Consider the following 13638-nt stretch of genomic DNA (forward strand, 5'->3'; position numbering starts at 1 on the left):
CGGTCATTTTTGTCTAAGTATTCTTGTCTGGAACTAGGTTTTCGAAGCCTTCGCCCAGACGAAAGACAGGGTAAGAAAACCTTGTTTGGAGCTGCAGGCGAACTGGTTTTTCATTAAATTTCAAGTTTTTTTTTTTGTTTCAAATTAAATTTTATTTAGTTTTTTAAAATTATTTTGACATCTTGATATTAAAAACAAATTTTAAAAAATAAAAAATTTCATTTTAATACATTTTTAAATTAAAAAAAAAACACATTAAAAAACAACTTTTAAAATATTCTAAAAACACATGCTGAACGCTCATGGTGCTTTGTCTTCTTCAGTGCAATTCCAGTACACCACCGGAAACCATTCAGAATTGTCTTTTTACATCGTAAACAACCCAACAGTAATGCCAGTACAAATCTCATAAGATGAAGAAAGGCAATGGATAAAAAAAAGAGGAAGAATATTTTCCACAAGCAACCCAACTGTTGACACGAATAATATTCTATAATGATAAACTGCAATTTAACACACTAAAACAAGATTGAAAAGAATGACAAATGAGATAAATTACAAGCCCCCTTTTTTTATCCGTTATCAGCACTAGTTCTTCTCCATCTCTTCCGTTTTTTCAACAAAAGCGCAACCCGTAATTCATGCCCCCACTAGGAAATGATTTGCTTTTAAGAACCGCAACAAGCTGATTTCTGGGCAGCTGGACCTGCTCCAGACGCCTGGTCTAGATGAATCTTTGATGTTGCAGGCTGCAATACACAACCCAAGCAAAATGTTCAAACAGTAACAGAGATTGAAAAGTCCCTCACTCTTGTCAAATCCAAAATAGGAGCTCATGAAATTCAAATACCTCAGCCTTGGTGTCAGTGTCAGAAAGCCTTTGCTTTATATCCCTTGCTATCGAAAAGAAAACTTGCTCCACGTTTTGATTCGTCTTTGCACTCTGTGATGCACATATTTTTCAATAAATACCAACACTATTTCAATTGGCTTCAAATTCTGCAGTGTTACTTACAGTTTCAAAGAATTTGATCCCGTACTCATCCGCGAGTGCTTGGCCCTTGGATGTTGGGACAGCCTACAGAAAAATAAGGGTTATCAATCATACAGTGATTTCACATTGATATGAGCATTAACGCCCAAGTGAAGGAAACAGAGATGAATTGCTAAAACCATAAATGAAATCACAGAACTGTAGTTTTTTCCTGTTATGAATACCCGAGTGAAAAAAACAAAAAATTCTATGTGCTAAAAACTGGGATCAATAAACGACCTTGGTAATGCAACTAAGATATAATCATATAAGCAAGACTTCCAAAATGGCAATCAAAAGCAATTTAACAGCTGGTATTAATTGATTGCAGAACTGACTAACATACCCTTTTGCTTTCATCCATGTCGGCCTTGTTCCCTACCAATATCTTGTTAACATTATCAGAAGCATGTTGCTCGATGTTGCGAATCCAATTCCTAATGTCTGAAAATGGTGATAAGCCAGGTTTATAAGAAAACCATCAAGAAAAGAATGGTGTGCGTAAATGAAAGGAAATAGTTTAGTAAAAGGTAATGCAACTTCCCAAATACTTGTCAGCACAAAAAAAAATGTCGATGAGAAGGTGCTGGTAGTGATGTAGGGAAATCAAACAGCACATTCAGAGAAGCGAAATTTCTTCCACTTAAAATCTGCACAGCAGTCTTAAGTTTTGATCAATTGAGAACAGAGAAACTTACTGTTGAAAGATGATTCATCAGTAACATCATAGACCAGCAAAATACCCATAGCTCCACGATAATAAGCTGACATGGAATGAATTTCCGGGGACATGAATTAGAAGTGAAGCACAAATCAACTTATAAGAGCAAGCTGACATGGAATGAATTTCCAGGGACATGAACTAGAAATGAAGCACAAATCAACTTATAACAATTGCATGAAAGACAACACAGATAACAATCCACAAACTTAGTTCTGTGAACTACAAAACTCCAAATGCCAGACATTGACGATAATGATCTAAGATCTAATGGTCTTGTCCTAGAGATTCCCAGAGTTAAAAGTTAGTCTGATGGTACAATTCTAACCATGTAAAGATCTTCACATACACGATGCAGTAGTCCAAGTGTCGTTAACTAGTAGGCATAAAACTTAGGCAATACCAAGCTGCAATTCATGCATCAGAACTTTAGGCTTCCCTGATGCCATTGTCAGCCATTCACATCAATACTAATTTGAGAGGATATTCCTCGAGGTGGACTGGAGCCTCTATGCAATCCTGGTAATCAACAAAACAAGCCTTAATCCCAAACTCTTTAGATTTAATTCATCCAGCCACAGCCAACCACAAATCTTCTCTCACATTGCCCCTGCTTCAAAAAGTGAACGCTCATATTTGGTTGCATAGTATGGCATTCAAAAGTTTGTTCAACCACACCCCCAGACCCACCCAAAAAAATGAAAACTGTAAGAATACCTCTCCCCCCATCACAGAAAACACTTCCCCGGAGAGTAATTAGGCTCATCAAATGGGCAGGTTCCGCATGGAAAATCTTCAAGTGGATAGCTTATGTCTCATACATGAACCCCCCCAGTTTGATGTTCTTTATGAGCAATATGAAATGTGACAAACCTAAGTAGAGCAGACTTCACAAATATCCTTTCCCTTTCTATCACTGAGAAAACAGTATCTACAAAAGAGAAAGATACCAGTTGTGATTGTTCGGAACCGCTCCTGCCCAGCTGTATCCCAAATTTGAAGCTTAATCCTTTTGCCATCAAGCTCAATGGTTCTTATCTTAAAGTCAATACTGCATGATAAAGAATGAGCTTGGGAAGGTCAGAGAAGTTCTTCAAGATAGAAAAACCAGTTAATGCGTTTTAAGCCCAAAATGCAAGGAATACACACCCAATGGTGGTGATAAAACTAGTTGTGAAGGAACCGTCAGAGAAACGCAAAAGAAGGCAACTCTTCCCCACACCTGCGACAGCAAGCAACAGGAAAGATTGAAATCTCAAGCACAATATTGTGTTGCAGAATAAACTTGAACTTTAGCAATTATGCAAAACCAGTGAAGCAGACAGCATTTCCAAGAAAAAAAAAAGCATAATAACATCAAACACAAGGAGAAAAAAACATGGCATCAAGTAGTCAACATATTTGGATCTATATCATTTTTTATAAGCTATTAGCAGCTATCATATCAATAAATGGAGAGATACGGAGGGGGAAGGGGAGGTAGACAAAGAGCTAAACTCCCGACAATCCAAATAGGTGGCAAGCACGTTCTCTCCCACCTCCTACATAGTACCGAATCCTGATAGTTACAAGATCCCAACAAGAAAAACCATCAGCTATGCAATTCATGTCAGATTGCATGTTGCTGTCTCACCGCTATCAGATATTCCAATTTTACATGAAAAACTAAAACATTTCCTATACTATAAATCAAGTGGGAGCATACATGAGTAGATAGGTTACCTGAATTGAAATCATGGGATCCTTAAAAAAACAAAAAACAAAAGATGAAAAACAGTAAACAACGACATAAAAGATCCATACCGCTATCGCCGATCAAGAGAAGCTTAATGAGATAGTCATAATCGGCTCGGGCTCTAGTTGGGGGAGCAGCCATCGAACGAAATCCAAAAAAGAAATAATAATAACAATAATAATATATAAACACTCTCTGCACAACGAAGACAATAAAAAGAAGAAGAGAAGCAGCAACTACAAAATCAATAACCAAAACGAGAAGGACATAAGAGTAGATCTGTGCGTTTGAAAGAAAGAAAGAAAGAAAGAAAAAACAAGGAAGGAGGAAGAGGAACCTTTGAGATCAGGATTCTTCGAAAATATGGAGAGAGAGAGAGAGAGAGAGAGAGAGAGAGAATGGGGGAGATAGGCGGGCAGGTCTCCGAGAGGTCAGATGTGGGAGGCCATGGGGAGTTCTACACGCATAGCTTTTTGCGACAAGGAGAGAGGGGGGTTTTTATATTTTTTTAGCAAATACTTGGAGGGACAACTTTTGTTTTCGTTTCCAAGTTTTTAAAAAATGTTTTTAATTTAAAAAATATTAAATTAATGTATTTTTTTAGTATTTTTTTGTAGTTTGGAATAAATTATGTTAATATTTTTTTATATATCTAACATTACACAAATCTCCAAGAGTTGTGCTCAGTTTGTTTTTTTCCTAGAGTTCGAATATATTGTAAGGGTCGAAAACCTTCCTCGTTAAACACAACACGTAAAAGTTAATATAGTAGATTGATGCAGAGCAGCGAAGGTAATTTATTTTTATGTGTTTTTGAATTGTTTTGATATATTAATATTAAAAATAATTTTTAATATTAATAAAATATTGTTTAATATATTAAAAAATGCACTCTCTGTCACCCCGGAGTATAATTGGTTCTGGGCCTTAGCGAGTCATCAATGATAAAAGCACATTTGGGGCGTCCATGACCTTGCATTAAAATAAAACAGATGGACAGAGAATCTAATTTTTCAGATAAATTGGACGGTGCGGAGTGCAATTGGACGCATGTTATGCGCGATGAATCATGCAACTCAAGTGGGTTTCTTATTTTATTATTATTATTGATACAACTACCTGAATTAATTTCCTTAATTTTATAATCTTTGAAATTAATAATTATATAAATAGAAACTGGATTATTAAAGAATAAATTTAAAATCTAACTAGTTAAATTATTCTTTATAATTAATAAGTTTTTTTATTTAATTTTTATTTATTGTTGTGGTTTCTTTTTTCAAGCCTGATTATTTTTAAATATTTAGAAATTTAAAAAAATAAAAAATTATTTTGTTTTTTATTTTAAATTTATTTTTTATATTTTTAGATCTTTCGATATGTTAATATAACTGATAATTTTAAAAATATTATTTTAATATATTTTTAAATAAAAACAATTGTTAATATAATTGGAGGCTTTGACCTGAGAAGGCTGTGCTTTGTAGGCTGACCAGTAAATTCCAAGAATCAGAACATGACATTCCGGTGAGTGAGGCCTCCTCATTTTCGCTTGCTTTTTAAGACAAACTAGTAATTAACAGCCTGTCTCTGCTTTGCATTACAAGGTTGTCTCGTTTTGTTTACTCCGTGGTGGAATCTGAAACTTCCATTTCAAGTCTTCTTCTTCTCCTTCTTCTGCCGTCAAATGATTGGTTTGATTAAATGGCAAGAAAAGGATGTGTTTAGCATAGGGTTTTATGGTAGTGTATTGCCTAATTTATCTGCGTCTTATTAATATAGTTAGTTAGGAGAGCGCAATATAGATATGGCGAAGAGTGAAAAAAACTGCAATGTTTCTTTCGGCTTTTTTATTTATATATAAACATCCCTTCCTCCATCTCGGTCTTATTGACCCTTTTGACTTATCAACTGGCTGGTGGGAAGGGGTCGCAACTACGTTCTTGCCAATTTTCTGCAATTTTACTTTTCAAGTGGAAACTTAATTTTTACATGTAAATATAGCATCTATGATGGTTATTAATTATCATTAATATTTTCTTTTATTTGAATATTATTATATTTAAAAAAAAAATTAAGTTCCATTCAAGATTTATAACTACCCTTCCCAACAAGTATGTTTCTTGAGAATCAAACTTATATTCTCATTTAATCAACTTGATTAATTTGATATAATTATATTAAAGATTTGTTTTTTAAAAAAATATTTAAAATAATATCATTTTAATTTTTTAAAATTGTTTTTTTCAAAATTATATATATAATGAGAGGCCATGTAGTACAGATTAAAATGAGACGGCGCAGTGTGACGGAAAACTGCCAGAAGTGTGAATCACACAAATTTCCACTCCACATTATTAATCGTAAAAATAACTAAAGTCGAACAAAAAAGATGGGGCAGCAAGTTAATGCTTCAAGCACATGCTTAGAAGCCCCCCCACAGACCTTTATTTTCGCTTCAAAACTCAGCAATCTCTCCTTCACTCATTCTCCTTGAGAAAACATTCGTGTCCTCCATTAAAATGTCATCTGCAAGACATCTATCTGATGATGATTGCAAACATTAGCGAGATCAGCCTCCGATGATGATGATGGTGGTGGTGGTGGTAGCTGAGGATCCTTCGGCAGTGCATCTGGAATGAGATGCTTATGGCTCAATCATAGTCTGGTTATGTGAAAGAGGATCCTCAGTTTTTGCAGTTTCTTTTTTTTTTTGTATTTAATGCCTGAATACCAGGCTATAATAATCACATTTTAGAAGTATACAGCTTGTTAGTTTATTTCTTATTTGTTTCTTCTTCTTCTTCTTTTGTTGTTATCTTGTATTTTTTTTAATCTCAAAATCATTTATTTATGTAATTATATACTGGGAACTTTGCATTAAATAATTAGATTTGCCTTTTTAGAGTCTATTTTGGTGTTTCAAAAATATTTTTAAATAAATTTATTTTTTTATTTTTTTATTTTAAATTAATTTTTTGTTCAAATAATTTAATATCCTAATATTAAAAATAAAATAAATGTTATAAACATGCTTTTAGTTAATATATTATGTCTCTTTTGAAATATAGATGCAGTTGTTTTTTAAAATAATTTTTACTTGAAAATATATTAAAATAATTTATTTTATTTTAAAAAAATTATTTTTAATATAAAAATATTAAAATGATATAAAAATATTAATTTAAAATAAATAAATAAATTAAAATTTAAAATTTTTAAAAAATATTTTTAAAATATAAAAACAAAAATATACTAGAAGAAGAAGGATGATTAATCTGGACGACGGCGCTACAGAGTAGAGGCTAAAATGCTATTGGTGTTCAGTGTAAATTGATAGCCGCAAATAAGGGACATTATTTATTTTGCAGCGGACTAAACACAAATAAAAACCAACATGGCATCATTGTGCGAATAGCATCTAGGCCCTCCCTAAGCCTTGGAAAGTTTAACATGTTTGACATTGAAACTCATGTAGTATCAAACTAGTTATTTAACACGTGATTTGGTAGCAGTTAGTTTTTCTTTTTTTTAGCAAAAATAAATAAATATGCAAGCTTAGGTCTTTTAGAACAAAAATTTTAATTATAAATCACAAAGTTTATACATGGATTTAATTAGATAAATTAAAAACTATATATATTAATAAATATAAAAAAAATATTGATGCATCTATTTGACAAGACTAGCTGCAGGTTGAATAATTTTTTTTAATGGAGATGAGTTAATATATAGATATTATTAACATATTTTTTGATCATAAATAAAAATATAATTGTGAATAAAAAAATCAATGCTTATTTATAATAAAATATAATGAAAACTATATACGTTAATAAAGACATATGAAATCTTGAACTTATTTTTAACATTGTGAAAAAATGGGACAATGTTGCAATTGCTACATTGAAACATCATTTTTGAGTTCCATATAAATAAAAAATATAAAAAAATAAACAAATAAAAAAAATATTATAATATAATAAAATATATATATATATATAAGCGAGAAGAATGTACCAGAACACCTAAGAAATTATCGAATACTGGTTGAGTAAGATCAAAATTTACAAGATTGAAAATTTTGAATGTGTGTTTTCGACTAATAAAGGCCTATTGATAAAAAAAATTAATTTAAGGAGGAAAATTTAAAATTAATGTTTAAGGACTTAATTGAAATTTTTTAAAATTAAATTTATTAAGGGTTTAATTGCAGCAAAAAATAATTTTTAAAGTTAATTTTGGCTTTAATTGAAAAAAATTAAAGCCTATTGGATGAATTGCAATTTTTAAGAGTTAATTTAGTCAAATCAGGGGCTTAATTGCATAAATATTAAAGTTTGATGGGTAATTAGGGACTTAATTGAAAAAATTCAAAATCAAAGACCTAACTAGAAAAGGCAAGTGAATGTAAGAGTTGAAATTGACCAAATTAGAAGCCAAACTGAAAAAATTAAAAATTTGTTAGTTAAATGAGGGTTAAAATACACAAATTCAATACCAAGAAATAAAAAGAAAATAGCGATCAACTTTAGGGATAGCAATTAAGTTTGAAAAGGATCAATTTGCATGAAATTAAAAGTTGGGAGGCAATTATGATTGCAATTAAAAGAAATTGAAACAACGGGGACTCAATTGAAAATTTTTAATCCTAAATGATATGGCATTCATATTTAATAAAAAAAAGGTGAGTGACACATCATTCATCACCTAAGCATCCCTATTTTGATAATTTTGGCTGATTGAGTTGACAACTTCAAACCAATAAATATGAAGTTACAGACCATCAAATTAAGTAAAGTTGGATCCAAACAAAAGATGTGTACCTTCTCTATTAATTTCAAGTGGTTTTAGGAGACGTTGATGTCAAAACTCCCTTAATGAGACCTTAAAAGTATGTAACTCGGTCAAACCTTATGTCGTATCCGAACATCATGGCGACCAATTAAAAAAATTTCTTTGAAAAAGAACAGGTATCTAACATCAAATTCTTTTTGGAAAAAGATATAGTTTAAAGAGTTGTCACCCAGTATTATGGTCACTATCATAACCTAATTTTGGACAACATAAAATTCAAAAAAGAAAATGAATGAAAAATTAAGGTTTGGATCAAGACAACATAAATAGGAAACTTTGAGTGGGTTTAATCAATGATATCAGGAATTTGATTGAAGAATGGATAAGTTTAAGAACTTAATTAGGCTTAGAATTAGTTAATTAATGAAATCATGTGCATAATTGAATAAATATTAAATTTCTGATTTAATTAAGAACAAAATTATAAATGATTAAGGTCTAGGCATCATTTTGAAAAAGAGGTTGAAATTTTGTTTAGGAGCTCAATTAAAAAGTGTTGAAACTTGGAGAACCAAATTGAGAGATTGCCATTTCCACCCAAAACAACATCATTCGTCAATTACTGTTCACTGTCTTCTTCCTTTGAGAAATAAAGGAAAGCTCCCTGCAAAAATGAAAAAAAAAATTATCACCAAACATATAGCAATACCCACAACTTTCATTATCAGCCTATCAGTTCACCCCCATGTCTATCATTGTCATGAGGTACCAACAACGTGGAAGAGATCACCACCAACAACCCAGTCGGGGTAGGATTGTCGGTGTCCAGTCCACCTATCCGAAGAAAAGGAACTCAAGTTCTCTGCCAACCGAAAGCTGCTGAAACAATTCTCAAATAGAAATGAGGAAAGTTCGATTTAAATATTTTTTTCATCTTAAAATTTCTTTAAAAATCAAATTTGAACTTGGAAAGAAGTTTTTTTTTCCGGATTGATTTTAAGTTATTTTTTTAAAAGGTTCTTCATGGTTTTTTCAAGGTGTTTTTGGATCAAAATTTAGTTAGAAAATAAGTTTTTAAGTAGAAAAAAGCATAGATCTTAGTTTCCAGGGCATTGCAATAGCTGAAATCTAGAAAATAGCGGGTGATACATTGTTTGAATTTTTTTTCAAAAAATATTGGGGCAAACAACCAATTGATTTTTTTTTAAATAAAACCCTTGCATAGGCTCTTTCTAAGTGCCTAACCATTTTTTATTTTTTTTCTTGAAAAATCATGCCTTTTCATGTATAATTTTTTTTAATTTATATCGAAAGTAATTCCTCTTCTTTGTTTTTTTAATTTTTGTATTAAGTATTTTTTTAATTTATTGATTTTTCTATTTATTGATATATATAATTTTTTAATTTATTTAATTAAATACATACATGAAGTTTTTTATATATATACTTATATTATTAATTTAAAAAATTATATTACACATATGTTTCTTTTTTGTTGATTAAAAAATATATCAAACATTTGACGGAGTATAGATGAAATAGCTAGTGATATATCAAATCTTCAACCCTATTTGGAAACCTGTGTTAACCTGTGTTTTTTAAAAATTTAATTTTTTTGTTAAGAATTAATTTTTTTATCTTCTCGGATTATTTTGATATGTTGATCTCAAAAATAATTTTTAAAAAATTAAAAAAATATATTATTTTGATGCATTTCTAAGAAAAAAGCATTTTGAACCACAATCATAATTATATTTCCAGACAGGCCTGAAACAACAGTCCACGTCACCAAACAAACTCGACTATATTCCACTATTTAGAGTTTGTTTAAAAGTATGGTTGCGGTTATTTTTTAAAGTATTTTTTCATTTAAAAATATATCAAAATAATATTTTTTTTATTTTTTAAAAATTATTTTTTATATTAGTATATTAAAATAATTTTAAAATACCAAAAAATATTAATGTGAGTTTAAAAAAATAAAAAAATATTAATTTTTTTAAAATTATTTTTAAAATATAAAAATAAACAGATTATATTTTTATTAAAAAACAATTCCTGAAAAATTACCAGACAAGAAATTTTATTTCTGGCCAAAATCTTGAAGGTCCATGCCAGATTTCATATTCTTTTTCTATCAAATCAATCAAGATAAGATAGGAAAAGTACATCACAAATCATCATCGTTGCCATGTTTGCAAGCAATGGAAGAAATTGTTACAAATTCTACTAAAGCCAACACCTAAAGAGATTCCATATTCCGATCTAGAAGATTTTGTATAGTATTTGACGCATGTTAGATACAAGATCCTTGTATTTCTTGACAACTAAGGTAAGGGGACTGATGATATGTCTTTGCCTAAATGGGAGGGATGGCTGCTGGCTACGCCATGGGAAAGACACTGTGATGATGGCTGCTGGCTACGCCATGGGAAAGATATTCTGATTGTTAAAATATTTTTTATTTAAAAAAATATATTAATAATATTTTTTATTTTTAAAAAATTATTTTTAAAATTAATATATTAAAATAATTTAAAAATATAAAAAATATATGCATTCAAAGCAAAAAAAAATAAATAATTTAAAAATATAAAAAATATATTCATTCAAAGCAAAAGGATTTAAATTTTTTTAGAAGTGTTTTTCAAACACAATCTCAAACGCTCTCTTCATATGAAAAGAGGTGTTGTCCAAAATTTTATAAGTAAAAAAAATATATTTAGTTTATAATTATGTAAGTATATAAAATATAGTAATAATGTAATTATTATAAAAAATTTAGTATGTATACGGTATACTAAATAAATATATAAACTTATAAAAAATATAAAAAAACAATCATAGCATGCAAACTAACTAAACAGGTATTAATTAGAGTATTAATTAAAGTTTTTATAAAATATCTAATCTAAAATTTTGTTATTTTTAATGATTAGTTATTTATTTTTAAATTTTTTTATCACTTTGTATAAAATAACTTTCTTCAACTAGTCTTTTAGGAAATTTTTTTATCACTTTGTATAAAATAATTTTCTAAAATTTAAGATTTTAATAACTCCTCCTTATTTTGGTGCTCTTGTATATAAAGTTTACCAAACTCAAGTGAATATTACTTAATATTTTTCTATAAATACCGAACAGGAGATCTGGAGTGAAAAGAAATAGTGGGAAAACAAGTTTTGAAAAAACCCAATGACAAAGAGAGAAAAAAACTCAGGAAATTTCTTGTATTTTTTTTCCACCCATCTAAAAAACTCTTATTCATAGGACTCGGAAATTAAAACATTAAAACACATTATTTATGAATATTTATGAAGGTTTATAGTTTATAAATTATTCATAATTCATGAATGTTCATGATTCATGAAATATTAATAATAATATTTATTTTCATCACATAATTAATATATTGATTCATTTACTGTTATGATATTTTAGAAACTAAAAAAAACACGGTTTTAATAACAATTATTTTTCATCATCCAAACTCAAACTCATGAGTTGACCATTGCTTGATCTAAAAAGTTATTTTAAGTTTAAAAGTTTTGTTATCTAAAAGTTTTTTTTAAGAATAATTTCTCATTCATGTTTAATTATTTTTTAAAAAAACATATTAATATTGTATGTTAAAATATTTATGCTAAATCACAAAATATAATATAATCTTAACCCAAATATAAATGAGTCTCAAAATATAATCTGGCCTTAAAAGTTTCACTATATATTTTATAAACCGATTTAAACAAGAAGGGAGAGGGTAATTGTGATCTTGACAGGAGAGAGTGGGGCGAGTGAACTGTGATTTTTGTAGGAGATTTTCATTACAGAGATGAAAAGGAGAGGGAAGATAATTTTCTTTATGTCACTAACATGATTTTTAATGACATAACATACTAATAAATAAGATAAACTATATCTAATAAAATATTATTAATTACAGTTTAAATACCATTAAAATTATCCTAAAACAAACCATTACAGTACACAAACTCGCTTCCCAAAAAACCCGGGGGGTATAATAAATAAGTGTTGGTGTTTTTTAAGGAATTTTTTATTTAAAAATGTATTAAAACTATTTAAAAATATTATTTTTTTAATTTAAAATATCTTTTTAAATTAAAAAATAAACACAATTTAGCTGCATAGATAAGCGATAGCTTGAAAACATAACAAAAACAACTAACAAAATACTTATAAATATAGTATTTTTTATAAGTAGAAAAAATGGTTATTTTACTACTTCTAATATATTCACTTGTTGTGGTTAGACTATTCTTTTTTTAAACATAAAAACATGAAGATGTTTTTAATAGTATCATTGAGTTCAATTAAGCAATTTGATCTTAAAACTTGCTAACTCGACTTTTTATATAGCTTAAATTTTAAATTAAATTGTGTGAAAGCTGATCTAAAATAAATTATTTAATTTAATAAATTAAAAAACAATATAAATTTACTGTAAAAACATGATATAACTTAAAAAAATTAAAATATTTTTTTTTATATTGAGATAATGTCAGATTTGATCGACTTTAGTCAACTGGTGACTTGAGCCATTGACTTCAATGAATTTAATAATTTTATTATTTTTATAAATTATTTTTATTTAATTTTATGATAATATTAAATATTTTCAAAATTGATCACTAATCTTGAAAAAACATTTATTTAACATTGTGATAACCTTATCGAAAATAGAAAACAACCATGAATTTCATTTTTTAACCAATATAATATTAAAAAATAAGTGAAATAAAAAAATAATTAGAAAAATTAAAGTAGTAGAAACTAAAAAATTAAATCAGATTTGATGGGTAACATGCTAACCTAGCGAATTGGGTAAGCCGAGTCAACATATTAAACCCGTAAATTGAGTAATAAACTTCATTGGAATTAATAATTTTTTTTCTTCTAAACTATTGTTTATTTAACTATATAATAAAAAAAAACAAACAATTATAAAATCAAGCATCAAACCAGCACCAAGACTTTTTTTAAAAAAGAAACTACGATAACCTCTCAAAAAGTAAAACAAAACAAATTATGAAACTTAACTTTCAATCAATATAATATTAAATAAAAAAATAAAAAAATAAATTAAAAAAAGTTAAACTCATCGTACCATCAACAAGCTCATGAATTTTCTAAAATTTAATAATTTATTTTTTCAAAACTATTCTTTTAACTATATGTTAAAAAAATAAATAATAACATAATCAAGTTAAATTAAAAAAAATAGAAGAAGATAAACTACAAAATGGGACAACTAAGATTGTTTCGCCAAACTTATAGTTTGGATCATTGATTCTAAAAAATTTAATAAACTAATTTTTTTAAATTATTTTTTAT

General features: G+C 28.4%; 1 protein-coding gene across 1 annotated transcript; it reads right to left on the bottom strand.

Moving 5' to 3' along the window:
• Positions 1–322: 322 nt before the first annotated feature.
• LOC105138317 (ras-related protein RABE1c-like) lies at positions 323–4010 on the bottom strand. Its single transcript, XM_011044370.1, has 9 exons — positions 3827–4010; positions 3558–3684; positions 2904–2976; positions 2705–2805; positions 1732–1797; positions 1380–1477; positions 1016–1078; positions 851–943; positions 323–749 (listed from the first exon to the last, which is right to left on the bottom strand). Exons 2-9 carry the CDS (start codon positions 3628–3630, stop codon positions 669–671), a joined length of 648 nt encoding a protein of 215 aa, XP_011042672.1. The 5' UTR covers positions 3631–3684; positions 3827–4010; the 3' UTR covers positions 323–668.
• Between the last annotated feature and the right edge of the window lie 9628 nt (positions 4011–13638).

Source organism: Populus euphratica, unplaced genomic scaffold, assembly GCF_000495115.2.
Source record: "Populus euphratica unplaced genomic scaffold, PopEup_1.0 scaffold88.1, whole genome shotgun sequence".
NCBI lineage: Eukaryota > Viridiplantae > Streptophyta > Magnoliopsida > Malpighiales > Salicaceae > Populus > Populus euphratica.

Excerpts from the sequence above, each read along its gene's own strand:
- LOC105138317 (XM_011044370.1), bottom strand. The coding sequence starts at position 3,630 with ATGGCTGCTCCCCCAACTAGAGCCCGAGCCGATTATGACTATCTCATT. Across the intron at positions 1,798-2,704 it reads GTTCCGAACAATCACAACTG|CTTATTATCGTGGAGCTATG; the intron begins GTATCTTTCTCT and ends ATTCCATGTCAG. Across the intron at positions 944-1,015 it reads GGATCAAATTCTTTGAAACT|AGTGCAAAGACGAATCAAAA; the intron begins GTAAGTAACACT and ends TGTGCATCACAG.